At 40.0% G+C, this 27,407-nt stretch overlaps 3 protein-coding genes across 7 annotated transcripts in view; all 3 read right to left on the bottom strand.

Moving 5' to 3' along the window:
• The window catches only part of SMAD4 (SMAD family member 4), an 87,179-nt gene extending 74,162 nt beyond the window's left edge, over positions 1 to 13,017 (bottom strand). The window contains exon 1 of the mRNA XM_033087536.1: positions 12,906 to 13,017. The gene's annotated coding sequence lies outside the window, so the exon portion shown is untranslated. The remainder of the gene's footprint in view (positions 1 to 12,905) is intronic.
• On the bottom strand, positions 164 to 19,105 carry ELAC1 (elaC ribonuclease Z 1). 3 transcript variants are annotated; one of them, XM_033087541.1, is made up of 4 exons: positions 18,307 to 18,945; positions 12,906 to 13,070; positions 7,257 to 7,724; positions 164 to 5,830 (listed from the first exon to the last, which is right to left on the bottom strand). In XM_033087541.1, the coding sequence occupies exons 2-4, from the start codon at positions 13,060 to 13,062 to the stop codon at positions 5,364 to 5,366; spliced, it is 1,092 nt and encodes a 363-aa protein (XP_032943432.1). In that variant the 5' UTR covers positions 13,063 to 13,070; positions 18,307 to 18,945; the 3' UTR covers positions 164 to 5,363. The 3 variants fall into 3 exon arrangements, with proteins under 3 accessions (XP_032943432.1, XP_032943431.1, XP_032943430.1); XM_033087540.1 differs by lacking the exon at positions 18,307 to 18,945 and adding an exon at positions 16,533 to 16,609; XM_033087539.1 differs by lacking the exon at positions 18,307 to 18,945 and adding an exon at positions 18,955 to 19,105 and having other exon boundaries at positions 5,164 to 5,830.
• A 6,701-nt stretch (positions 19,106 to 25,806) lies between these two features.
• The window catches only part of ME2 (malic enzyme 2), a 52,393-nt gene continuing 50,792 nt past the window's right edge, over positions 25,807 to 27,407 (bottom strand). For all 3 annotated transcript variants that reach the window (XM_033087493.1, XM_033087492.1, XM_033087491.1), the window contains exon 16: positions 25,807 to 26,310. In XM_033087493.1, the coding sequence (XP_032943384.1) occupies positions 26,143 to 26,310 (168 nt within the window). In that variant the 3' untranslated portion in view covers positions 25,807 to 26,142. The remainder of the gene's footprint in view (positions 26,311 to 27,407) is intronic.

Genomic DNA, 27,407 nt, shown 5'->3' with positions numbered 1-27,407 from the left:
CTTAGGCAGAGAAACTCCTTTTCTAGCCCTTTCCCTAGTTAACTCTAGGGAACTATCTGCACATCTTAGGACACCAAGCTAAAGCTTTAGAATTAGTATTAATATTTATAAGGATTTGCCTCATTAAGGTCACAAGTAACCGATGTCTTCCTCCCAGTTTTAGTTCAGAGATTAAAGGTGGGGATTTTTGTTTGTTATTTTTATTAATCAGGAAACATCCCTAGGAGAACGAGGTATTCCATCTTAATAGAATAACAGGATGTCAAGGAAAATTGAGCCAGTCACCATTTATTGAGTGCCTCATATGTTCCAGGCACTGAGCTAAGAGCTAGGGCACACAGGGAAACAAAAAAGACAGTTTTGCTCTTGGGAAGCTTACAGTTCTAGTGAGAAAGAGAAACATCAAATACTCACACAAGCAACATGAAAATATAAAGGGACAAGCACCAGGAAGGTGGGTTGCAGGTGCTGTGAGAAGAACATGCTCCCAACAGGTGACGTCCAGGACTTCCAAAAGGATGTGACAGCAGTGATCATAAGGCCCAGTAGGGGTTAACATGGGGAGAGGAGAAAGAACATTCCAGGTCCAGGGAGCAGAGGAGCCGCCTGTGCCAAGGCTGTGCAAGAACAGAAACCTCCCACAAAGGACTAAGAGAAGTTGGAGCTGCAAAAGTGAGTGGCATTGTGAAAAAGGTTGGACAGGGTGGCTAAGGCAAGGCCATTAAGAAGTTTCAAGAAGGGGATGGGGCTGGTACTAGGCTCAGATTTACATTTTGAAAAAAGTTGGAGACCAGCAATTGATACAATTATTCAGAGCAGTATCTTATCTATGTGTATGTGTTTTAATGTAATTGTTAAGCTAAATGAATACAAACACGCATAAATAGTTCAATATATCAAACAGCACTAGTCCTATTAGGCTTATGAAAAATAGTAGTCCTCTGACTGCCCCTCACAGACCCCTTGCGCCTTCCCTAAGGAGCCCTCCTCCACTCTTAACTACTCATTTGGTATTTACTACCCTCCCCTCCTTTTTAAAAAAACATAATATGCTTAAAGTGCTATTTATTTTTCAGTTTTAAATATTGTTTAGTTCCTACTATGGAAGAAAATATCGTTCTTGATCTTGCCCCATGCCCTGCCACACCCCTCCTTACGTCTATTCTTATCCTGCCGAGAGCAAACATTCAGAGCATTACCAGCGTTTCCTTTTTATTCTGTTCATATAAGAAAAAAAATACTGACTCATTCATTACTTGAAAAATCCATCCATCAATAAGGACAGAATCAGTACATTTCATTATAAATTTATACCTTTGTGAAGACAAAAGTACCTTCACTGTACAGCTGTCATGAACATGTTTGTAGCAGTAAGGATTTTTATATCCCTTTAAGTAAAAACGACCAAATTTTTAAGTTGGATTAAGAATATTATAAAAAAAATCACAGTTGAATTACATGTGCTAATTGAAAGACATACTAGTTATTTGTACTAGGAGGCAAAAACAATTTTATAAGACAAATGTCTTGAAAGAGACGTGACCTAAAGGTCATTAATTGATGAGACTCCATTATCGTCTATGATGGAGCAATGAAACGGGCCCCTGTCAGGCTGCGGCAGAGTGTGGGCTAGAAAACAAATGGGAGATTCCTATCCAGAGTCTAAAAACGTAAGTCAGATGTTTTGATCTTCAGAGAAGTCAATCCTCAAGAAATACTCAGAGATACAAAGATTTACGCCCGAGAATATTCATATTATTATTCAAATAGTACATAATTTACACATAACGGAAAACAATCTCAATGCCCCCAAATTAGGACAATGGTTAAATTATGTTACAACCATAGACTGGAATAATATAAAATCATTAAATTCATGCTTTCAAAGAACAGTTAATGCTGTGGGAAAATGCTCATAATGTTAAATGAGAAAAACAGTCGAGGTCAACGTACATGTAAAAATATGCATGTGTATAATATACACACATGTAAATATGTTATATGTTTATATATATATATACATAAAGTATCTATACACATTCCAATTTTTTTAGTGCACAGAAAAAAGAGAGTTTTTTCTCCCATTGTGATCTGTCACCCATATACTTCAGAATAACGGGAGAGGATGGGCTTATTTATACATGCAGATTCTTGGGTCGCACCCCAGAACTACTGAATTCATCTTTGTAATCAGAGCCCAAGGATCTCTGTCTCCTTACACACTTGCCTACCTCCATACGACCTTGAGGAATACTGACTCGTACTTCAGCTGTAGGACCACTGGGCCAGAAGTGGTAGCTCTCTGGTGGGTGGAATTCGGGGTCATCACCTTCTTTTCTTGAATCTTTTTTTAAAAAATTCTCTACTGAGCATATGCTGCTTGTATGATTAAAAGTTCATTGAAAGTATATTAACGAGGCATGAGTATTAGAAACAGCTGATTTGGGGTCCACTTGGGCAAGTCTAAACACCTTTTGAGAACTGGAAAGTGCATATTTTTTATCTAAAGCAAGCAGTTACTTGTGGATTCCTGCCAACTGAGTGTAGATATAGAATTCATTACCTTAATCAATGGTGCAGGTAAAAACTAGAAATATAATAATTTTGGGAAGTATTAAGGAACAACAGCATTTCTCAGGGTTCCAAGATGTTCCTTGCCAATAGAGGACGCAGTGATTGAATAAGTTCAGGCACAATACATATTCTAATCCCTTCTTAGAGTCCTACAACCACAAGCAGAATACAGGATCTGGGAAGTCCAATATACGTTTCATTCTTAACTCTAGCTCCACAAATTCTTAGAGTGTGTCCTACCATTAAGAACAAATTCTAGGCCAAAAGAGTCCAAGAAAGAATTCTCACTGTGGACTGTTACCCTACACTTGATCCAACGTATCAATTCATTCCCACATTCCTATGGTCTCTGAGGGCTTAGCCCACATGTATTAATAGAGCCTGATTCTAAGGGCACAGTTCAGGTCAGCTACCAAATAATGCTCAGGAACAGCAAACTGAGTGCCAGGCCACAGGATTAGAGCTGCCTGTTTACTTTTGTTTACTTATCTGTCTCAACCACTTAGACAGTGAGCCTGGGAATTTTGTCTTATGTTCCTTTACATACTCCCAACGCAGTAAAGCCTGGTACTTGGTTGGTACTCAGTGAATGGGGCACCACCAACTGGGTAAAATTTTCTGGACAAATACAGTAATGAAATGGGCTAGGCACAGGTCCTGAACTTTAGGTCCTAAAGTTCATACGCTCACAATATCAAGACCTCGTTTCATTTGGTAAACGTTTCTGAATGCTTACCATGGGTGGGTATTTCTGAGAATGTAGAGGTGACTAAGATACACAGTCTTCACCCTCAAAAGCTCCATGCAGTAGAGGTACTAGTACTAGCCATTCTGTCTTATGCAGATTTGGGCACACACTAAGTGTCTAATAAATGCTTGTTTGAACTGAGTTCAGAAACCAAGTTTAAGGCTAGTCAAAATCTGGTACTTTGGCAGGCCGAGAGCCTAGAGCCAGATCAGACCCTTCTGGAGGCTGCTTCAGAATGATTGAGGTCTTGAGGAACTAGACCCATCTTGATTATCACTACTTTAGGGACTCCAGAACTATCCAGGAGTCTTTTTTTTTTTTTTTTTTTTACTAAAGAAACCCCAGAACCCAAAGAAACTTAATAGTGTACACGTGACAATACTTCCAAATACGTGTACTATAAAATACTAGGTTCTTGAGATGATAATAAAGAATATATGAAACAGGACTAAAAGTGGGGTTCAGTAGAGCTGAGAGACTCAGGACTGCAGGACTTCTCAGTGCTTTTAAGCAAAGTGCTACATTCTTCTGAGGCACTGCCTTATTTAAGCTTCACAATGATCCTAGGACATAGGTATTATTTTTCACATTTTAGAGATAAGCAAGCAGAAGCTCAGAGAAAGTAATTTGCTCCAGACTGCACAGGTACCACGAGAAGGTACACAATGGGACTCTGAAGTCAGGTCTACTTGGCACGGAAGACTGGTTTCGGACCACTCCAGCAGTACTGTTTTTAATATATCAATGGACACTAGAACACTCCCAGAGAAACACATAGCATAAAGGGTTTCCCAAACTGATTTGATTAGGGAGCCCTTTTGAATGAATCAGCCCTTTTGAACTGATTAGCTTTCCATGTAACACATTTTGAGAAATATTGTGGGACCAATGACTCAGAGATAACCCATGGCAGACAGAAGGGAGGTAGAAGACACCTCAGAAGGAAAAGCTATTCTAGAAAGAACACTTATTAAAATTGTACTCAAAGAATTATTAAAAGGAACACCTAAATTAAACCTCAGTTGAAAATAGATATCATTTCTTTACCTCTGGATTCATAAGCTCCAGCTCATGGCTCATTTCTGTCAAGTAACATTTGATATGACATTCTAATCCCAACATATTTACTTAGCTACTTCTTCAGGATTTGTTGTAGAATTCAACAATTATGTCAATAATTCAACTCATTATGTCACCAATTTTGATAAAGTATATTCACAGGGGAGAATAAGTTTTAAGTTGCTACGTACCTGCAATTTGTATTTTAGGGTGAGATAATTCTTCATCGTACAGGATTGACCCAAACCTTGCAGGATCTAGCATCCCTGGCTCCTACTGACTAAATACCAGTAGGGCTCTCCCCCGACCCCCACTCATTTTGACAAGAAACATCCTCAACAATTTGAAAACTCCATCTAGGGGAGTGGTATCATCCTCTGAGGAGAACCACAGGTTCAGAGCAAACCGGAAAGTTCAATAACATATTAATTGAAGGATAAACACCTAGCCCGCCCCTGCATTCAGTATTCGAGCAAAGAATTCAAGACTGAACATGCCAGCTTCAATTCTGCACGTCCAATGTCTCCTTACACTTCTCTCTCTTCTGTTAATAACACGAAAAGATTCAACACAAACAGCCAAATACCATTTTTAGCCGAGAGGGCCAACCCCTGTGTACCTTGCCAACAACAGCAATGAAGCTAGGCAGAAGCTGAGCCCAGGATTGGACGGGGTCCTGGCGTGTATCTGAAGCAGCAGCCACACAACACGAAATGTACCTGACTAGTCTATCATTTTGTCCAAGTTGGACTTTAAAAAGGATGCTGTTTTTTGTTTTCTTTTTAAAATGATTTATTATCAAAAAGTTTGCTCCCTCTCCCTGCGGAGTCTGTTCAGCGATGCAGCTCCGTATTTCTTAGGATTATTAGGACCCAAATAATTTTAGACCCAAACCACAATGACAACAGCAACAACAACAAACTTGACTGCAGGTTCAGTAACGTGTGGATAGACAGGGCATATGCATTCAGGAACATGGCTTTCATTTTTTGATCGGAATGCCAATCACCATAAAATCTTCTGCTAGAGTCACTTCTTGGAAATCGAACACCGATTCCGCTTGCTTTTTCAGTTCTACAATGCCATCTGTTTCTCCTTCTCTGGCCAAGGCCACTGGTTTGTACCTCTGACTGAAGTGAGTGAGAACCAGCCTCTTTGCTCGGCACCGCTTCGCAAAGGCGGCTGCCATCTGAGGCGTGCTGTGGCCGTGCTCCTTCGCTTTGTCCATCTGGGCGTCATCCAGGGTCGCTTCATGGATCAACAGGTCTGCTTCAAAGCACAGCTTCACTCCTCCATCACCCACAACCCCAGAACAGTCACCCAAAATGCAGATTTTCCTTCCAACAATGGGCTTTTTTAAGACATCTTGGGGAGAAATTGTAACGCCATTTTCCAGAACAACAGAAATTCCATTTTTCAGCTTCCCATAGGCAGGACCTGGCGGGACACCTAATGATGGAGGCAGATAACATCACATCATGGGAATGGAATTTATGACTCGAGAGTCTGTTTTAACAGCATGGCAAATAGCAAATAGCTAATGCAGCCAATTCTTCTCATAATTGTTATATTTTACTATTTGTGGAAAACTGGAATATTTATACATTGTTAAAAGTTCAGTGTTGCCAATGCCCTTGTTCTTAAAACATTTCCCAAGCACAAGTGTCAGATGAGTTTTAAGCTCTTAAGCCCCACTAGGACCATCTCACAGTTACGATAACAGCCTTGATTCTCTGCTTGCGTGGGAATAACAGTGTTTGTGAGTGTTTTTTTAATAAGCTCATCTTTGGGAAAAATTAAAGAGTCCATTTAAATAATGACAAAGTACCTACAAACTAACTCGCTTAATAAAAAAATTGTTAGAGGGGATTGTTTGGGACACAGAATCAAGGAGAGTCTCAGGCAATCACATAATCAACCTTCCTTGGAGATGGGGCAGCTCCTCGCTTACCCAAGTGGGCTTCAATCTCATACTAACCTAGAAGAACACCTGGGCATCACTCGGGACACATTCAACACAGACAGAATGTGTGCACTGATTCCAACATGAATCATACTTAAAGTTTCTCAAAATAAGAATATTTCCACAGGTTTTTAGATAAGAAAAATACCTTTGGCCTAAGTCACTTTTCCTCATTATTTTGCATTTCGTTTTAGTTGGGAAAGGAAGAAGACGGTGGGTAAATAAAGAAACAAACACACGACAGACACCATCGTGCTTTTTATGGCTCTGCCATGGCCATGCCAAGGAAGGTGGTGGACTGCCTGGAGAGAGGCGCTGCGGATGCCCTCACGCACGCAGGCCGAGCGTGGAGGAGGCACGAAGCCTCAGGTGGACCCCGAGCCCATCTTTGCGGGTTGCTTTCAACTATGATGAACCCAGGTAGGCAAAACGGCTGAGGCACGGTGTTCCGAACATCAGATTAACTCAGTCAAGGCAGAGAAGGAAAACCCCGAAAGTAGTTGGTTGCAGTTGCAAGGTTATGTACGATATGGCAAATATTCTCAGGCCAAAGATATCATTGAAAATATATTTCACAAGGAAGACGTGAGAAAATAAAAGCCTAGACCTAAGACAACAACCACTACCCTGCCAACCAAGATAGGGTAAGCTGAAGATAAGACAGACTGAGAATGTGCGTCAGGGGAGCTGAAGAGAGAAAGAGTCAAACACGTACTTGGGTTTTGCTCTGAATAGCACCTTTTGGCCCCAGGAATTTCCCTTAATAAGCAAACCTTGAGCAAAGGAAATAAGTGGAGAAAATGTCAGTTTTAGGCCTGGGAGACAGGAAAGGAAGGTCACTATGACACTTATAACTACTTCAGCTAACAACAGCTTGATTGATCAGAAGGAAAAAAAATATAAAACACTTACCGAGGTCTTTCAGTTTCTGTGCATTGAGTTTACCTGGGCGTTTCTTCTCCACAACTGAAAACCCAAAGGAGGGAATTCGGTGAAAGAGGCGAAATGCTTTTACAACAAACTGCTCATCATCAACCAGAAGGTATGAGTTGTCTTCTGAGTCTAATAGGATAGTTCTTCCTTTTCCCTCTTTGGAAAAGCTGTCTGTTCTATTCATGTGTGCAAATTCTTTCAGTTCCTCTATGGGACACTGCTCTGCTGTAGGCACCAGCTCGTGAACCACATAAGGGAAGACCAACTCTGTGTGAGACAATTCCATGGTTTGCCAGATAAAATCCCGAAGCCCTGCAGGGCCATAGATTTCAATAGGCTGTTTGGTGACCGTGGAGCCACTCTGCAGGCTGATTGTGCAGAGGAGGCCAGGAAGGCCAAAGAAATGGTCTCCGTGAAGATGCGTGATGAAGATCTTGGTAATTCTCCCTTTTGATTGAGGCAGAGAAATAACATTGGGAATTTTTCAGAACTAAAAATTCATACAAAACTACTTGAAACACGCGTTAACAGCTTACATAGAAAGCAGTAAAATGAATTTAGAGTTTTACTTATCACCATAAACTTATTTTTTAATATTTTTCTATATGATTCCAGAAGCAAAAAAGACAGGCTTTATTTCACTAGATGGTTTTAATAAGACATAATTTTTCTAATAAAACATCTTCAAATTATATAGTGTTACAGTTTTTAGAGTATTTTCCTACATATCCTCTTAATAACAACAAAAGCAGCTGCAATAAGGAAGTGTACCAAATTAATTCACTTAAGTAACTAGACTGGCCTCAAATGTCAAAAGCAACTAACAGTTACACTGCCCCCATGGCTCCCTCCGAGAATAGCAATTATGTATTCCCAGCAAAAAACCAAGGTTCCCCAGGCTCCAACTGACTGAGCCAGCACCTGAACCCAAAACTGCCTTTTAAGGACTTTCTACACTGGACAGAGATTAATCAACCAAGTTGGAGCCTGCTTGTCTCAGTGAGGTTGAAGGGGGAGGATAAAAGGGAAGACGATGAGGGAGGGAGAGGCAAGGGAAGAGGGAGGAAGCGGGAGACAGGAGACGAACCAGCAGCGTGAAGGACTGAGAGGGGAGGAGGTGGGCACAGAAGCTAGAAGGCAGATCCCCTATGGTGTTATGTAAAGGTATGTGGACTCATCCCTTCCCTTCAGTCTGAACTAACACAACAGCTTCTTCAGTGCATATTGGCTTAGGTTGTAAGTTGATTTACCCAATGGTAAACAGAATTTACTGCTGGTACGTGGAAAGATGCCACATCACCATTTTCCTGAGATGCACCACAAGCGTTTAAAAGTAACAATCACAATCAACACATTTTTAGTATAACAGAGGCTCGTGGTCCTAGCTCACGGCCCGGCCCACCTATTGCAAACACTTGCTATCATAAAAGAACAGGACCAGTTCATTGATACAATAAAACAGGAATAGTTTGCTATAATGTGATTTGTCCTGTGACATCAAGGCAAAAATGTTCCCCGAGCGAGTTAGTGCACCAAGCCCAGGGCCCTGAGGCAGAAAACAATAGATTGGACAGAGGCTGATTTTGGACCTTGAGAATCCCCAGGAAGCACTCTAAACGTTTCCTCAAATGCTCCTTTCTGTGTTCTCTTTTCAGTCTTTCCTTTTGCTGTTTTTTGACTTTTAGAACCCCTTCCTGCTATCCAGGCTGCCAAGGCACCCACAAGTGTGACCTGAGGCCTACAACGGTTGCTGAGTCCTGATCTCACTCAAAAGTACTGCGTCAGACTTTCTGGGCCCTCTCACTATCTGCTGCAAAACAGAACCACACTGAACACCAAAACAATCTGTGAACCCAAAGCAAGTGAGACAAATTAAGTAAGTACAAAATTGCTTCCCACAGTTGTCACATGTTCAGGGAAAACAAACATTTCATTTTTCAAGACACTTGATTTCAGAGGGAGAAGGAATGGCAAGCACAATTATCAAAGGTGAGACGAAGCTATCAGATGTAGGAAGAAAAATGAGTTCCCTTTCAATTGAGAACAAGAAAGTTACAGGAGAATATGTCATCCATTGAGGAGTAGAATACTAAATATACTCTAAGCGATGATGCAGTTATATTTATTGTCCTAGGAAGATGTCTGAAATACATTGTTTGTATGTGTAGTTCAGTTGAAAAAAAGCAGGATACAGCAAGTATAGTGGGATTCCATTATAGAAAATGACACACACACACACACACACACACACACACACACACACACATACACCTACACGTAGATGGCCATATCTACATGTACAGAAAATTTACCTATGAGACGGGGATATAAGCTTTTCTGATTTATACTTTTTTGCTTTGTTTGAACTTTTACAACAAGCATGTATACTGGACAGGTTGGACAAGCTGAAAGGGTTTCAATGAAACAAATGATGATAGGTCCTTACTGGGTTATTGAGAAAAACCAAGATGTATTAAGGGTGCTGTATTCCAGTCTGAGACTGGGGGCTTTTGAAGTGCTACAGAGTCATAGAGAATGTTCTGTGATTTACCACCTCACCTTCCTCTCTGAGGCCAGGACATTTTTTTAAGCCAATAAAAATTTAATAGGTTAAGGTTTCTTTTAGGCCTAACTTAATTAATTAAATAATGCTTTGCCAGGCTTAGCTTTGCAAACTGTTTACTTGAAAACTACTATGTAAAGAAGCTATAAAATATTAGAGAAAGGTATTGTGGCGGCTAGACTTAAGGTGGTACCCATGGCCCCTGGTTCCTGGTGTTCACGTCCTTCTATAATTCCCTCCCCTTGAGTGGTGGGACTTGTCACTTGCTTCTAACCAGTAAAACGTGGCACAGGTGCAATGTGATTATGATACCTTGCCAGTAGATTTCCTCCTGAGTTTCTTTCCCCCTTGCTGGTGCCACTTCAAGCTACCATCAAGCAGAAATACACATGACCAAAAACTGCCGGAGGCCTCTAGGAGTTCTGGGCAGCCTTAGCCCTACAGCTGTAAGGATTCTGCCAACAAACTGAGTGAGCTCTGAAGCAGATTCTTCCTCTAGTTGGGCCTCCGATGAGACCTTGGCCCCCGCCAATAATGGGACTGCAGCTTAGTGAGACCCTGAAGCAGAGAACCCGGATTAACCAGGCCCGAAGTCCCTGACCCACAGGCACTATAAGATAATAAATGCAAACAGGATACTGATTTTATAATCTGTTACGCAACAGTAGATAACTGATACAGTATTAAGTAAAAAGTAAAGACTTATTCACCATACCCAAATCTCTAGCACCCACACTTAACTGTTTCTTGTTTCTATTTTAACTATGCTGCCACCTCAACTTCTAATATCTAAAGTGCTAAAGTTACAGCCTCTACTGGTGGTCTATACCTACCCTGAGAGTTCTCACTAAAGGAGCCCTTGTGTGATCCAAGGGCCATAAAGCATAGTACTTACCCTTATACCTCAGAATTTCAGCACAAGACAGTATATCATTACAACTGACCTATGTACTATGTACTCAGGGCCAGGATTCCCGAGTGATATTCCCTAGTTTCTTCTTCCAACAGCACTTTCCCTATCTTCCTATCTAGATCTGGGACATCACCATCTGTAACTTGTAATCATTTTTCACTTCTTCACACCCTAGACCTTCAATCAGTCACCACCACCACCTGTTGGCTCAACAAGTATCTCTTATAATGAGTCTCTCTTCTTCATCTGTATCCCTTCTTCCTGCTTCAACATTGTCATCTTCTCTTCTTGCAACTGGTATCCCTGATGCTATTCTCTCTCTCCCGATACCTTTGCCATAGGAAAACTCTGAACAAAAACACAAATCAGACCCTGTCATTCCCCTGCTTAAAAACTTCTAATGGTTCCTTATTGCCAATAGAGTAATAAGGTCCAAATACCTTACTATACCATGGAAGACTACACAGTCTGCCCTTACTTACTTGCAGTGTTCTTATCTCTCACCCATTCTAGCCAAGTACCCCATACTCTGGATGACTTAATATTTCCTCAAACACGTCATTTCTCTCCTGGGAACTCCCCTATTTGTTCTCACTTTCTTGTCTGTTCCTTGAATGTCCAGACCTACTTCTCTCTCCAGAGAAACTTCTATTTATCTCTTAGATCTCAGTTCCAGTGTTACCACCTCTGCTTTCTCTGAACACACAGATACAGTTAATGCCCCCTCCTTCATGCTCCAAAATTACTTAGAAGACACCTCTATTATTCTACTTATCACATTACACGATGACTATTTGTATGTCAGTTTCCACCAAGAGACCCAGAGAGCCTTGGATGCTACAACTGTATTTCCTTTAGTCATCAAATGCCATGCACTGTGTTGAGTCACAGGAATAATAAGTTAGTAACCACCATTTATCAAGACCTGATAAGAGAGGCACTGTAGTAACTGCTGGACTTCTTATTCAGGCACTAATTGAACAGCTCGTTACTAGGCATCCACTAGGTCCATAAGTGATCACTGAGGTTAGTCCAGGGAGAGAGTGCACACAGCAACAGCCAATTGAAATAACGTAATTTTAGACACTGATGATGCTCAGAAGTCAGTAAAAATAGGATGGAGCAGCAGAATGCCTGAGGAAGGAACTGCTTCAGAGGTTCAGAGCCTCTTAGATGGTACTTGAGCTAAGAGATAACTGATGAGAAGCAGACAACCACACAGAGAAGGGATTATTATGTATAATTCTCGTAAGTAGAGTTTTTATCCCATTTTCGAGATGAGGAAGGTAAAGGTTAAGTTTGCTGATCTGCTCAGGTCACAAGCTGAGACACAGCTGCACTGGAACCCAGGGTTGCCAGACTCCAGGCCGAGGCTTTTTACCACCGTACTCCTTGGTCTTCCTTCTGCTGGGCCTTTGCTCACTCCATTCCCTCTGGCTGGAATGCGCTTCTTCTCCCCAGCCAGCCCAGGGAATCCCTCCTCTTCCTTCAACATCTCACAAGTCACCTTCTCTGAGATGCCTACCCTGGTAACCCCAAGTGGAAAAAGAGCGTGTCCCTCCTGTGAACTTCTACTGCCCTTTGCAATCGCTCATGATACTTACAACTATCTCCTGGTGGAAATAAGTGTGTACACCAGGGGTGTCCAAACTTTTTTCAACGTTTTTTACCAAGGGCCATTTGCGGTAAAATACACAAACAGCCGGGCCACTCACTCGAGGTGAAGCACGTATTGCCTCACCTCGTTTATTTAAGTAAACTAAATATATTTTTGGAATTTGCTGCGGGCCAATTAAAAATGGATTGCGGGCCGCAGTTGGCCCGCGGGCCGCAGTTCGGACACCCCTGGCGTACACTGTTTCTTTGCTTGGGCAGCATCCATCTAAAATGCCTGATGTATCTCATTCCATCCTCTATCCCCCGAACCTCTATACATCTTTGCCGTCAATAGTTCCAGGATGAATGAAAAGTAAATAAATGAATGACGTTCAGTGGGTGTGGCCAAATGTCTGAGGGCCTTCCACGTCTTGTCAGGATTTAGTACTGAAGTGGGATGCAACTGTCAGGGCTGTTTCTGAGCAAAGGGCCAAGGAGAGACAAGGAAAGGAAGCAGAACAAACAGTCTTAATGAGATAGCTGAATGCACACTAACCTGCTTTCAGTTGGCTTTTCATAAGCTGTGTCTGGGTTCCTTCCCCACAGTCAAAGAGCCAGCATTCACCCTCACACCGAAGGACCAGGGCAGAGGCACCCCGAGTTGGGGATGGGTATGCTGCGCCTGTCCCCAGAAACGTCACATCCATAGACATCTTCTACCCTGCAATGGAAAGATCACCGAGGGATTATTTCACATCACTGCTCAAAATCATCAAAAACAGGTTCCTGAGAGATTTACTATAATTTATGGCAGTAAAACTATTATGTACCATACGGTAGAGATAGACTCTTCATTACGGGTATACATTGGTCAAGACCCATAGAATGTACAACACAAAGAGTGACTGAATCCTGGGCCGGCCCGGTGGCTCAGGCGGTTAGAGCTCCATGCTCCTAACTCCGAAGGCTGCCGGTTGGATTCCCACATGGGCCAGTGGGCTCTCAACCACAAGGTTGCCGGTTCAATTCCTCGAGTCCCGCAAGGGATGGTGGACTCCGCCCCCTGCAACTAAGATTGAACACGGCACCTGGAGCTGAGCTGCCTCCCGGATGGCTCAGTTGGTTGGAGCACGTCCTCAATAAAATCTTAAAAAGAAAAAGAGTAACTGAATCCTAATGTAAACTTCAGTCAATAATAATGTATCAAGGCCAGCCCAGTGGCTCAGGTGGTGGTTGGAGCACTGTGCTCCTAATGCTGAGGTCCCTGGTTTGATTCCCATGGGCCAGTGAGCTGTGCCCTCTACAGCTAAGATTGTGAACAATGGCTCTCCCTGGAGCTGGGCTGCTGTGAGCAGCAGGAGGTTGGTGTGAGCTGCAGGGAGCTGCCCTGAGCTGCTGTGAGCGGCTGACCAACCGTAGACAGACTGCCTCAGCAGGGGGAGCGCAAGGCTCATAATACTAGCATGGGCCAGGGAGCTGTGTCCTACACAAGTAGACTGAGAAACAACGGCTTGAACCGGAATGGGGTGGGGGGAGGCAGAAGGGGAGAAAAAATAAAATTAAAAAAATAGTAATAAAAAAAAATGTACCAATACTGGCTCATCAACTGCAACATAGATACCACACTAATGCCACACTATTAACAACTGGGCACCTGGGTGTGTGTGTGAGGACAAGTATATAGGAACTTCTGTACTTTTCATGCATTAATTTTTTTTAAAAGTTCTTCTAATTATCACTAAACAATAACAACCGCTCTATTTGAGATTCTGAGATGGGGTTTAATTACGCTTACTATCTCTCATGCCCATGGTGATCAGCCCTTTCTCTGAACAAACATACATGTAGCGTTGCTCTACAACACTACAGTAATACTGATACCTCACAGGAATGCCCAGTGAATATCTCACTCCCCTAAATGACAGGGTCCATGACTGGTTAGAACTTGGGTTTCTGCTATTATAAGTGATCAGCAATAACCTACTGAGTGTGTACATTTCTGCCCACTGCTGGCATCGCTCTTTTTCCTTTCACTATTTCTGAGCACACCTACTACTTCTGATATACTTCCGTGATGGGAGCTGTGCAACAAATAGAATAAATTCAAATTTACACATAACCAATTATAGATTATCCACACTGAGGGCGGGGAGGAAAACAAACATAAATAACTTTAAGAAAAAATACTAAAATAAGAATATTTGAGAGAGCTGGATAAACATACAAAACTATCAATAATTTTCCTCAGTCCTAGCAATAACCAGATAAAAATAGAAATGGGAAAACTCATTCACAAGAAAAAACAAAAAACTTATAAAATCACTAGAAATACAGTTAATAGGAAAAGAATAGGCCCTAAAAGATCCAAACACATACACATTAGGTTTCATGATAGGAAGACTTAATGTGTTCATTTTTTTATAATTAATGTAGACATATTTAATGCAAATTCTATTAGATTCCCAGTGAAAGTTTTCTTGGAACAAAAAACAAAAGATCACATGGAAGAAAAACTAAATGTCTAAGAATGGGCAAGAAAATTACATACAGTAGTGAGTAGGGACTTCCCTTTCTAGATATTACACTTACTACACTAATCAGGTATCACTAAAAGAGAGTAATATCAGCACAAAAAGAGGTGAAAGGGACAGTGCAGAAATAAATGTAGGTATGTATGGGAATCAACATATAACAAAAGTGTAAAAAGTGACTTATTTAATAAACAGCACTGTCATAATGGACTATTTTTGCAGAAAATAATGAAAGTAAGATTCTCACTTTGCATTGTATATAAAAATACATTCCATGGGGTTTATAAATTTAACTGTTAAAGGTCTAATAAAATCTGTTTAAAAAATAAGGAGAATATGTATATAATTTGGGGGATGGGAAAGCCCTTATTGGCAAGATAGGAAACCCAGAAATTGAGGAGGGAAAAAAAGGGCACTTTCACTACATAAAAACTTCCATATATCAAGACTCATAAAGTCAAAGGGCCAAAAAAACCTGGAGAAAACTGTTTGCACTGTGTAATAAAGCATTAAGTCCCCTAAAAAAAAAAATTCATGTAACTGCATTCACAAATAACTGATACAGGGCAGATGGCTGGCTCAGTTGGTTGGAGCGCGTGCTCTCAAACTGCCGCAAGGGATGGTGGGCTGCGCCCCCTGCAACTAAGATTGAACAACAGCAACTGAACTTGGAGCTCATGGGGCCTGGGAAAAACACACTGTTCCCCAATAGAGTCCTGGAAATACACACTGTTCCCCAGTAAGGTCCTGTTCCCCTTCCCCAATAAAATCTTTAAAAAATAATAATAATAATAACTGATACAATAGAAAAATGGATATATACAGGAAATTCACAGAAGAAATCCAACCAGAAAATAAGCATGAAAAGCGCTCAGTCTCCAGGTAGTTAGAGGAAATGCAAATGAAAGAAACGGACATATTTTCCACAAATCAGCTGGCGAATACTAATGCTAGCCAATGCTAACGAGGACAAGAAAAAATGGTAGTCATGTCACTAGTGGTAGAAGTGTGAATTGCTATTATGTAATCTGGTAATGTATGTTACAAACAGTAATAATGTCACTAATTACAACACACTTTAACCCAGCAATCCCATTTGGGAAATCTACAACAATAAAGGATCTATGTACAAGGATGTTTACCGCAGTATTTTTAAAGTGGCTAAAATTTGGAAGCAATCTGAAAAAAAAATTAATCAGGAAACAACTGAATTTTTTTATTGTGCATTCATACCATAAACTGTTTATTAGGAAGCTAGATCAGGTCTGTAACTCTTGTCCTGGAGGTATGACAATGAGAAAAGTTACAGATGGCTATGGCATGATCTCATTTTATAATAATGTCCAAACTCCCGACATTGATATAAGACAACAAAAGTCTGGTGTGGAAAGATACATAACACATTACTAATACTGGTTATCTCAGGGGTGATTAAAATGGGGGGGGGATATTATTTTTTCTTTTGAGTCTTTCAATTGTTTTTGGTTGCTACGAACAGCATTTAATTTATTTAATTTTATTTTGTATTTATTTAATATTGATGATTTTAAAAAGGTGTCATAGGCTGAACATGCTGTCCTAACTACGTATCACCTAATCCTCCTTTCAACTTGGGGATACAGTGGGCTCCCCAGTCCCCTCACCCCACACACCTGACACATGCAAGTGGTACATCTCTCCACCTCACACACAAGCCTTTAGGTTACTGCTAGCATCCCTTCCACGTGTTACTCCACATTTTCACTTTCAAGATCGAACCTTCCTCTGGTAATTCAATAGTTTAATTTGCAGAGGCTTCCTAATGGATTGCAGTTTGCAGGAGAGGTGAGAATAAACAAAAAGAAAGTTAAAAATATAAAAAGCTAACAAATGCAGAAGGAATAATGGAATATAATCACTTTGTAATCCCTAACAAATAATGGATCTAGGCCAGTGGTATGTAACCCTCGAGCAAATTAGAATCAGCTTTTAAACATATCAATGATTGGGCTCCATCCCAGAACAATTAAACAGGCAATTCTGCAAACGAGATGTGTTTTAGTATTAAAAAAAAAAAAAAATTTCCCCTTATGATTCTAATGTGCAGTCAGAGCTATGAACCACTTAGTGAAAGGCTAATGGAGAACAGAACTATAACGGATGGGATCAGGCTGCCTTGAACTCACTAGTCAGTCAATCTTTAAAAAAAAACTTATTATGAAAAATTTCAAATACATACAAAAGTAGAGAGATTAGTATATTGCGTTGCCACATACCCATCACCAAGCTTCAACAATTATCAACTTATGGCCAATCTTATTTCATCTATATCCCCTCATCCCATCATCCAAGAATTCTTGGTAAGTGGCATTGGGTACTTCCACCAGGAAGCACATGCTTTCTGGCTGTCTCTCTTTTTCTGATGTTAACAGCCATTAATGATCATTGCCAGGATCCATTATTTCATTAGGAGTTGCCAAAAGGTGAGAGTCTCTTATTCCTTCTGCAGTTATTAGCTGGCATCCTTCTGCAAATCCCCAATTAGTTAGTTACCCTGTGGTGCAATTTGTACAGAAAAGATTCACTGATCAATCTTAACACCACAAGACAGACAAGACCTTATCTAACTCCTAGTGTGATGCAATATGAAGGACATAGTAACTATGAGGTTTTCTTGCCCAAAAGAACCTGAATCTGAAAAAAGCTGGAAACTAAATACCAGCTTATTAAAGAACACCACAGGGATGGAAAACAAAATCCTGTATGTAGGAAACTTTACAGGATAAATGACTTGATTTTTTTCCAACAAGTAAAATACAGGGGGGAAAAATATATATATATATATATATGTATGTATGTATGTATATACATATGTGTGTGTGTGTGTGTGTGTGTATATATATATATATATATATATAAAGAGGGAGGGAATAAAACGATTAAGAGAGATATGAGATGTCAATAAACTGTAACATATGTACCTTGTTCGGATCCTTATTTGGACAAACTGATAATGGGAGGGAAAAAAGACACAACTGGGGAACTGTAAATGCTGACTGGATAGATGATAACATGAAATGCTTATTAGACTGATAATGGCTTTATGTTTTAAAAAGGAGTTATTGTGTTTTATAAACATAAAGAAGTATTTAACGGATGAAAGGATACGTTCCGATTTGCTTTAAAATAATCCAGTGGGGGTGAGGATAATAGATAAAACAGGACTGATGATGAGTTGGGAATTCAGAACACTATCCTATTTTCGTATATTTTTGAAAGGTTCCATAATAAAAAGTTTAAAAACACACCAAAAAATCAAAACCCCTCCACTAGGTCGGGAAGTAATCACAAAGCATTTATTCAATCAGTGGTGCATGTTTCTGTGACATGTACCATTCTAGGCACTAGGAATTAAAAGAAACCTGCCTTCTGGGACAAAAACATTACCGCTTGCTTTCTCATGACTATCAATGATGAACCTTGGACGAAGTGCATATTCTGACCGATCACAGCACACGACCATAGTACTGTCACTCTGGGCCAGTGGCTTTCAGTCCCCGCCGCGTATCACAATCTCCCGGTGATTCTGGTGCCTCAGCATTTGGAAGGCTTCCCAAACGAGTCTCAAGGCTGCCGGGCTGAGACTCAGGTTCCAGGCAGGCAGTGCCCACCCTGCGAGCCCCGTGGTACAGGGAGGGCAGATACCGCCATCCTCCATTTTAGAGATTAAAGAGCCGTGGCCTGGAGACTTAGGGTGAGTGGCCAAGGCAGAGTCAGGGCCAGAGGCCAGGTCTCCGGCCACTAGCGAGCCCAGGCTCTCTTCCAAGACAGTGTCAGTCTCCCAAAAGGATGGGTGGGCGGCGGCGGAAAGGCGGGTCAGCGGAGGCTCCCGCCTGCGGGGGTGGACGAGGGGCGTCTACGCTCCGGGGCGCTTCCCGGGCCTGGGTGCTCCGCGCGGGCCCGGGCCGCGCAAGTCGGGAGAAAGTGCGCGCGCTTGCCTGCGCGACCCAGGCCACACGGTGGCCGGGCGGGGGCGGGGGCGGCGGCGGCGCAGACCCTGGCCCGAACCCCTCCGGCGCGCCCTGCCCCACTCACCCACTCCCCGAGGCCCGCGGCGGGAGCCGAGGGAGACACAGGCCCACACCGAGGCCCAGCTGTCCGCGGGGCGGCGACTGGCGCAGGCGGAAGTATGCCGCTGGCTGTGTCCGCGCGCGGCCGCTCTAGGACGCGCCGGAGGTCCGCGCTCAGTGACGCCCACCCGGCCCTTCAGCGCCCGGAGTCGAGGCACCGGCTTGAGACACCTTCCCGGCCCCGCAGTGTGGCCCTTCTCTCCTTCCCTGCCCGCACCAGTTCGCTAGATAGGATGGTGGCAGGAACCCGCGAGGACCGGAGCGCCAAAAATGAAAACGTTTACTGTTGTTTGTTTTACGTGTCATGTTTTCAAGCAAGAGTGTTGTCCCTGATGCTTTCTTTGTGCTCATGCTTCTGTTTGTGTAATTTCTATTCTTTCGTTGGGATGAATCTTTCAGCCAGGAAACCTAAAAGTTTAAGCTTGAGGTGCCTTAAGAGAAAAACGCGAAGTGTCTTTGAATCAGCGTTCATATCAGCATTACTCTTCATCATGAGTCTCCACTCGTATTCCACTTCCCTATTCCAAGAACACACCGGAATACTTAAAATCTGAAGCTGCCTGTGCTGTACTCGCCACAAGCATTGCAGACGTGTTCTCTTAGGTTGCGCACAGCATAGCCTGCTGGACGCGAGTGGAAAGCCCGGGCCTGCTGTGTGCAGAAACTGCACGAGGAGATACAAATCACAAGGGGGAAAAAACTCATTCGGTATAAATCCCAACATTTAGAAAAAGTATTTCGAGCTCCGATGCAATGCCAGATGCAGATTTTCGCTTGACGAATTCGAAGTGGTCAAAGTAATATGCAACCAAATACTCCTATTTGTGGGGTTTTTTTGAAACTACCATGGCAAGAGGAATCAAGAACACTTTACCCCACCCTTCTCCCCCACCAGACTACTTTGCTCACTCAATAAAGCATTAAGTAATCTACTTTTTGGGCTCTTCCAAGCTTTTATTTATTCAAATATGGAGTTCCAATTTTGTGGACAGTATTATTTTTGATGCTGAATTTTAAAAGTAAATCGTGGCCCTTGGTTTTAGGAGCATACATTGAGGTTGGGAAAAAGATGTATCTGAAAACCATCCACTAATAAAATGAGGGAACAAATGAGAAAGCAAAAGGAGTGTTCAGAATATGGAAAAGGGGGGATCATTAGTCATGAGATTAGTTAAGGTAGGAATTGAGCAGGGTCTTATAGGATGGTTGACAGACTAATGTGGCAATAGAAAAATTAAGGTGTTTTTTGGTCACGTTGGGTCTGATTTAGCATAGGATTAAACACTGGATTTAGCAAAGAATTTGAACTTTATTCTGATACTTGCTAAGAAGTGCTCAAAAAAAAATATTCTACAGCTAGCTCTTTATCACAACTCAGCTAGGTGTTCCCCACAGCAGAACCTTCCATAGACCATTCCAGAGGTTCATGGCTTGCTTCTGTCCACCCATCAAGGCTTCCTACAACTCCTTAGAGGTTATTATTTCTTTAGAGAATAGTGGATGGAACTTTTTGTTCATGTTTAAAATTTTCCATTATGGGAAATTGTACACATACAAAAGCTGAGAAAATGTTTAGTGAATGTTTATGTGTAATCGTCACTTTCAGCAGTTAGCAATATCCGGTCCCTCTTGTTTCATATACACCCCATGCCCCTCCAAAAGCAGCAAAACCCTGGATTATCTTAAAGCAAATCTCAGACACAATATCATTTTAGCCATAAACAATTCGATAAGCATTTAAGGAACCTTTCTTTTTTAAAATTTCATCACTACAAAATGATGGTGGGCAGTTCAGTGTATAAACATGAAAGGACATAAAAAATACAACCATAATATCATTATCATAAAGACACTAATTTAATACCACCAAATCCAGTCACTGTTCAATTTTCCTGATCATCTCAGAACGTTTTGAAGCCTATTTATTAAAGTCAGAAAATTACCATATAAAATTTTTAAATTTAAAAAGCTCTTTAAAGAACTTACATTGTCTCACTTGAAATATAACAATTCCTTAAGTCTAGTTTGTTATAACCTCCTTATTTAATATCATCTAATAACTGCTCAATGTTCAAATTTCCCTAATTATTCCCAAAATATCTTATATGCAGTTGGTTTGTTTGAATTAGGATCCAAAGATTTACACATTGTATTTAGAAGTCTCTTCTCTCTTAAAATTTAATGAATTCTTCTTCCTCTTCTTTTTCTGTCGTTAATTTGTAGAAAAAATGAGGACATTTGTCCTGTAGAATTTTGCAAATTCTGGACTTGGCTGAAATGTTATCATTTGACATGTTTCTCTACTTTCTGTATTTCCTTTTACATGGGAGTTAGATCTAGAGGCCTGTTCTGATTCAGGTTCTATTTTTTGACAAGTCGGCTTCATAGGTGATGCTGAGTACTTTTTGATTTAGTATTCTAATCTTTCCTGATTTAGTATTCTTATTAGGGTCTTGGCATGTGTATGTCGTGGGGCAGACGAGGTGAGAAATAATTCCTTTATTGCTATGATTAAAAAAAATGAGAGTACGAAGCTAACAAAAGGATATGGAAGGATGAGGAGCGTGACTAGTATTCCACATGTGAATTTAAGTCTAACAATATATTCCCAAGGGATCATGTGTGTGTGTGTGTGTGTGTGTGTGTGTGTGTGTTATAAGATTTAATAATACTAAGTTTTAAAAGTGTCCTATACATATCAGCCTTTAAAAACAAAGTCATAATGCATTTTTATGCATAGGAAAATTTTACTAAGAAAATACACACATCTCATTACAATATATGACAAAAAACAATTCACATCATTATGAAGTTTTTAGACTGACTCCTGGAACCCTTTGTAATAAGTCGATCTGGCATAATATACCCTCAACAAAGCATTCTCCTTAAACTCATATTCCCATAAGCAATTACTATAAGACTATTTATTCCGTCTAAAATACTAAGGTGAGAAAGGCTAAGCAGTGACTTGCAACGTGTGGGTTCCTTGAAGTCAATAATGAATGCTTGGGCTGTTATCAAAGGGAACACAATATCATAGCAAAAATACGGTTTTAATTTCAGTGAATTTTAAAGGTCATTAGGCAAAGTATAATAAAACATTAGGCAGAAATTTTACTTTGTCAAATAGTTAGCTAAAATGGGTCCCCTCAAATTCCTTATTCCACACATGCATTTTATATTACTACTTTCCAACTGTTCTCACCTTTTAACAGAAGTTATATATACGTATACAATACCATAGATAACATTTAAAATATATCTTAAATTCAAATTCACATTGACATTAGCAGATGCACAAAGTATCTAAGCACTATTGAAACTGATCTGCCCAGAAATGATAGCGGTTGGCGGTTTGCGAAGATTACCAAATCAAAAGATGTTAATGAACAGGCTACTGAGAATCTCTGGTGTAATCCACCACATTCAAAACCAAATCTTTTATGTTTACATCAAATACTTTAAATGCTGAAGACTACTGAATAAAATAGGTTTGTAGTGTATTTGAATTATAAATGGGAAGAAAGTAAAAATCAAATGAACTGGTAAAACACAGTAAAAAGGACCTAAGACTAATCTTTTAAGAATAGGTAAATATTTTCATCTGAAATAACAATCAAAAATATTTAAGATCCTGATAAAATCGCCTATCACAGAGGCCCTTCTTCCCTGAGAGGGGCTGCTCTATCACTCACCAGCTGAGACCTGGGACAAGGTGCTGAAACTTCCCTGTGCTTACAGTCCTTCCCCGTAAAGCAGGTGGAGTAACACAAGGTGACTGTGAGGATTAAATAAGATCATGCATGCATGATGCTTAGAAGAATGTCTGGCACAAAGTACGTGTTTCATAAAATTTATCATTATTTGCTAGGTATTTTGCTATACCTAACATATTGGTGCTAATTCAATAACTACATAGGAATCAATAACTTGCTAGAGCATACACTTAAAATCAGGAAAGTAAGGGAATATAACTTTTCTAGAACACAAAAGGATATACTGAAAACTGGGGAATACATACCCACAAATTCCCCCTTAGTTTTAAATGTGTAAAAACTGTGCTGAATGTAGGGATAACTTCCCAAACAACGAAGTAGCAAGTAAGTTTTTATTTGGCAAAAACAAGATAAAACAGACATATGAAAAAGTTTATTGGCAAAAACCTATTACAGAAAGACACTAAGCATCCAAGTCATGATTTGTCTATTTTATGCATCTGAACTATGAACACATTTCCATCATACGCTGACTTACTTTTCTCTTTTAGAGGCAATTTTTCTTACCCAACAAAGAAAAATAATTATTGTTTTTAAATCTAATCACTAGTTTATCTGAGTAATTCTTGGCAAGGATTAAGGGAATTAGGCAGTAAGACTCATTGTCTTAATAGGCCCAGTTGAATTTGTTAAAATTTGAACCAAAGCAGTGAGCTTTTTTCTGCTAACATGAAAACATCTTATCCTGATTTCAGGGGAGAGGGAAGTTTTCTGTAGTTGAATTATCTTGAGTATTTTAAATACTAAGGAAGTTATTTTATTTAGCTTGTCTGTAGAGGATTTTTCTCATTTTAACATTTAGATGCACATCAAAGTGCAAATCACAAATTGGTCAACAAAGTAGATAATGAATCTATGCCGCTTTCTGTGAAGTCAGCAATCTGTCTGCACCTCAACGTGTGTGGTCTTGTCTTGGCTGTAAATATGATATTGGTCCTATTTTATTCTTTAGGACAGTCCCTTTGAATGGAATCCCAGTAAAGAGCTGAGATTTATGTTAATATTCTCAAGTGTTATGTATGCTCAACAGAGCCTATTCCATTTTGGTAAATTCAACAGAACATTGGAGCTGTTCAACAGTATGAAGTTATCTTTGCGAGATACTGAAATGTTGGGTTTGGAAAAAAGCCACAGGACCCTTTGGATGAAGGAAGTAGTTTTCCTGAGGCAAGGCTTTTCCCACTTTCCTACCATTCCCTTTGAATTTTCTTAATTATCTGAATTATCTGAGAGTGATAAATAATGCTCTACACCCTTAATAATTATTATGCTTTGGTCTTAATTCATTAGTAACTCCTTTGCAAAGGAGAACGTAGAATCTTATTTCTCCAGAGGCTGATAATATAGAGAAGGAAAAGACAAAGAACAGGGCTAAGTCATATCATAAAACAACCAAGAATAGAGAAGAAACAAATATCCATTTGATAGCTAAGCTTTTATAAATGAAAACGGGTTGCCAGGTTTTACTTAATAAGTACATTAAAAATCCACAATCTAGAATTGAACAGTGGTCTCGTTAAGTATTTTCAGAAAAATGTTTACAAGTTCTGCATTACTGTTTGTTCTTATAAACATCCTTTAAAAACTATACATAACAAAAATAGATGAGACCAATTCTGTGTAAGCACATAATTTCAGTTATCTTTTTTCACATGAAGTACACACTCTGTGAGCACTACACACCACAGCCAGCACTCTGGAGCAATGCCCCTCAGGCTGGTCTCTGTACCAGGAGCATGGGCATCAGCTGGGAGCTTGTCAGAAATGCAGAATCCTGGGCCCCACCCAGGCCCACTGCATCAGCAGAGGAATTGGTCAATTCTCCAGATGATTCAGACACCAGTTTTAAGGCAGTGAGTGGAAGGGCAGGGCAAGTGTGTGTGTCAGAATCACCTAGGGACCTGCTGAAAATACACCTGCTAGGGCTCCGCCCCAGGTGGTCCTGGGGGCCCGGAAGGAAAGGGAAGAGGCCTCTGCATCTTAAAGAAGCTTCGTGGTGATTTGGAGGAAACTTCTCTACAGAATATCACATCTAACATATCAAGGACAATAGAGAGAAATGTCAAATTATGTACATGCTGATGTGTAGCTGTGATTAATTTTTTGTAGTTAATAGTCTAGAATGAGCATTTAAAAGTTTTGTTCCCTCAAAGCAATCATGTTAGGCACATACATACTACTATTTCTCAAAATGATTTTGGCTTTTCCTTTAGAACTCTCCAATATGTAAGCCACACAAAAACACTGGTCTCACTAGCCAATTATTACCCATTTAACTGGGATTAAAAATGGCATGAAAATGGACCATTAAAAGTGACCTGAATAGTTACTTTATTCATCCCCACTTAGCTCTAAATTAATTTTGGTGGTTTCAAAAAATTAAATCCATCTTCAATGGAGAAAGAGTTGTCACTAATGATATTCAAAGAAATGACTCAAAATTATCTCAAGCATTACTATTGGAATAGGGGTATGACCTCTTTAGTTAAATATAACTCACTTAGATGTGAAACATATGACTAATTTGTTAAAAGTCATATGATGTCAGTCATAATTTATGCATTAAGTATCCTATTGTTAGAATCATCTAGAAATAAAGAAAAATATGTTTTTCATAATAAGCAAACCTAAATTTCTAGTTGGGCAATAAAATAGCATAACTGAAGCAATTACATTTAAGATATTACCTTTATTAAATAAAAAGATTACACTATGATTTTTATACACTGTTGAAAACAATGACTATTTTGTTTATTTGTCTAAAGGCAGCAGTAGTTCCCATTTCTCTCTCACCATGTTATATAGTTAAGTCTCAATTTAGTTCTAGGAAATAAATAATAGGGTAGATTTTTCATATTTCTCTTGTTCTATCTACTGGAAAGGAATTTCAGACCACAAAGAAGAAATAAAATAACATTTTTAGATACTGACAATTTGTCCCTAGAATTTGGTTAAATTTGACTTTTTCTCAAAATTCTGTGCTCATCACCACAGAAGTTAAGTTTCTATTTTAGTAGCCCTAAAAGAGCTGGGTGAGAAGATTACTATCTGTAATACTAGTAAACAGAAAATCCTTTGGCAAGAGTGAATAACAGCACAAGTGAAGACGTGTACAAATACATTTCTAACATCTCTTTGATGTGGATGAGCTACAAATCAGAAGGAAAACATTACAGTTATTTGATGGCAGCATGGGATTAACAATGCAGTCAACACATCTACCTTCTACAGAAGTGTAGATTCATGGGGAAAAATAAGTCAAGCAAAGCGGTGGGGGAGGACGAAACACAGAAAACACCCATAAATTTGACAATACTATCTTTTTGTCTGAAAAAAGGGTTCCCTGAAGCCTGGAAAGTATTTCCTCGAGAGTGCTTCTATTCCATTATTGGGGGAGGGCTTGTTCCAGACTCCGGCCATTCATACACATCCGGCAGCAGGGAGTCATACTCACTTCGCCATATTCGTTCTCTGACATACTGGGCCTTGTCCTCAGGTTCTGGGTATCGGAAAGCCATTTTGTTAGCATAGAGGTATTCTGTAACCTGGAAAATAAAGGAAGATTATTGTGTAGGCGCTGAACATCAACCTCTTTGAGAGAAAACGGACCATTGAAACACAGAGAAACGAATTTAAAAGAATGGCATTTTTCTTCTTTCAAAATAAAAAATAACATTACTTCGACTCATTTCAAAACATTTGTAAACTATTAAAAGTTTAAAAGATGAAATAAAAACCATCTGAACTCTTACCATAAGTTTGACCTGCTTAACGTCACCTCCACCCTGAATTATTGGCATTTCCTTAATATTTTAATCCAAGAAATAATTTTCAGCTCTACTCTGTGTCAGTTACGTAGATCGACCTGGACAGCCCATGTCCCTTTCCCTGACAGTCCTGCTGGCACAGTGTGTAGGAGACTCTATTTCCTAGTCAGAGCTGATGGGACTGGGGTGAAAACCTCACCCAAAGTGAGCCAAATGCTTTGCTCTAGAATTTGGGTTAGAAGACACAGAAACTATTATAAACCAGGGGTTTGACACTAGAACTATACGGTCAAGTAAAGTTAGGGCTAGAACCTATATATGGCAACTCACCATCATTGAGTGCCAGGCATGTTCTATGTGCTTTGCATGGATATCTCATTTAATCCTCACAAGAACCATCTGAGGTAAGTGCTATTATTATTATTATTATTATTATTATTATTATTATTATTATTATTATTATTATTATTATTATTATTATTATTATTATTATTATTATTATCATTTTACATCTGAGGATACCAAAGCATGAGGAGTTTTAAGTAACTTGCCCAAGGTAGTTAGGTGAGCTGTGTTTCAACCCCAAAGCATTCTGATTTTAGATCCCAGACCCTACACGGTTAAGGTAGCTTACTTCCCACCTACACTGGCATCAGTGAATTTCTGATCTTTGTAATCAGGCCACACACCATGACTGGTGGTGAGGATAAACCCTCTGAACCTAAGTTCTGATGTAAAATGAGGTAGTAAGAAAAGCTTCCTCCCAGGATAGCACAGTGCCTGTTTGTCGCATAGTAAATTCAAGTTATGGTTTTATTTTAACTTAAAAAAATGGAGTAACTCATGGTAAAAAATAATTCAAACAATTACATCTT

Source organism: Rhinolophus ferrumequinum, chromosome 19, assembly GCF_004115265.2.
Source record: "Rhinolophus ferrumequinum isolate MPI-CBG mRhiFer1 chromosome 19, mRhiFer1_v1.p, whole genome shotgun sequence".
Taxonomy (NCBI): domain Eukaryota; kingdom Metazoa; phylum Chordata; class Mammalia; order Chiroptera; family Rhinolophidae; genus Rhinolophus; species Rhinolophus ferrumequinum.
Note: the sequence above shows the minus strand (reverse complement) of the source record. Positions and strands in the feature narration are given on the sequence as shown.

Coding starts and splice junctions, on each gene's coding strand:
- ELAC1 (XM_033087539.1), bottom strand. CDS start 13,062: ATGTCTATGGATGTGACGTTTCTGGGGACAGGCGCAGCATACCCATCC. Junction 7,725..12,905: donor GAAAAGCCAACTGAAAGCAG/GTTAGTGTGCAT, acceptor CTCAATCAAAAG/GGAGAATTACCAAGATCTTC. Junction 5,831..7,256: donor ACAGAAACTGAAAGACCTCG/GTAAGTGTTTTA, acceptor CTCCATCATTAG/GTGTCCCGCCAGGTCCTGCC.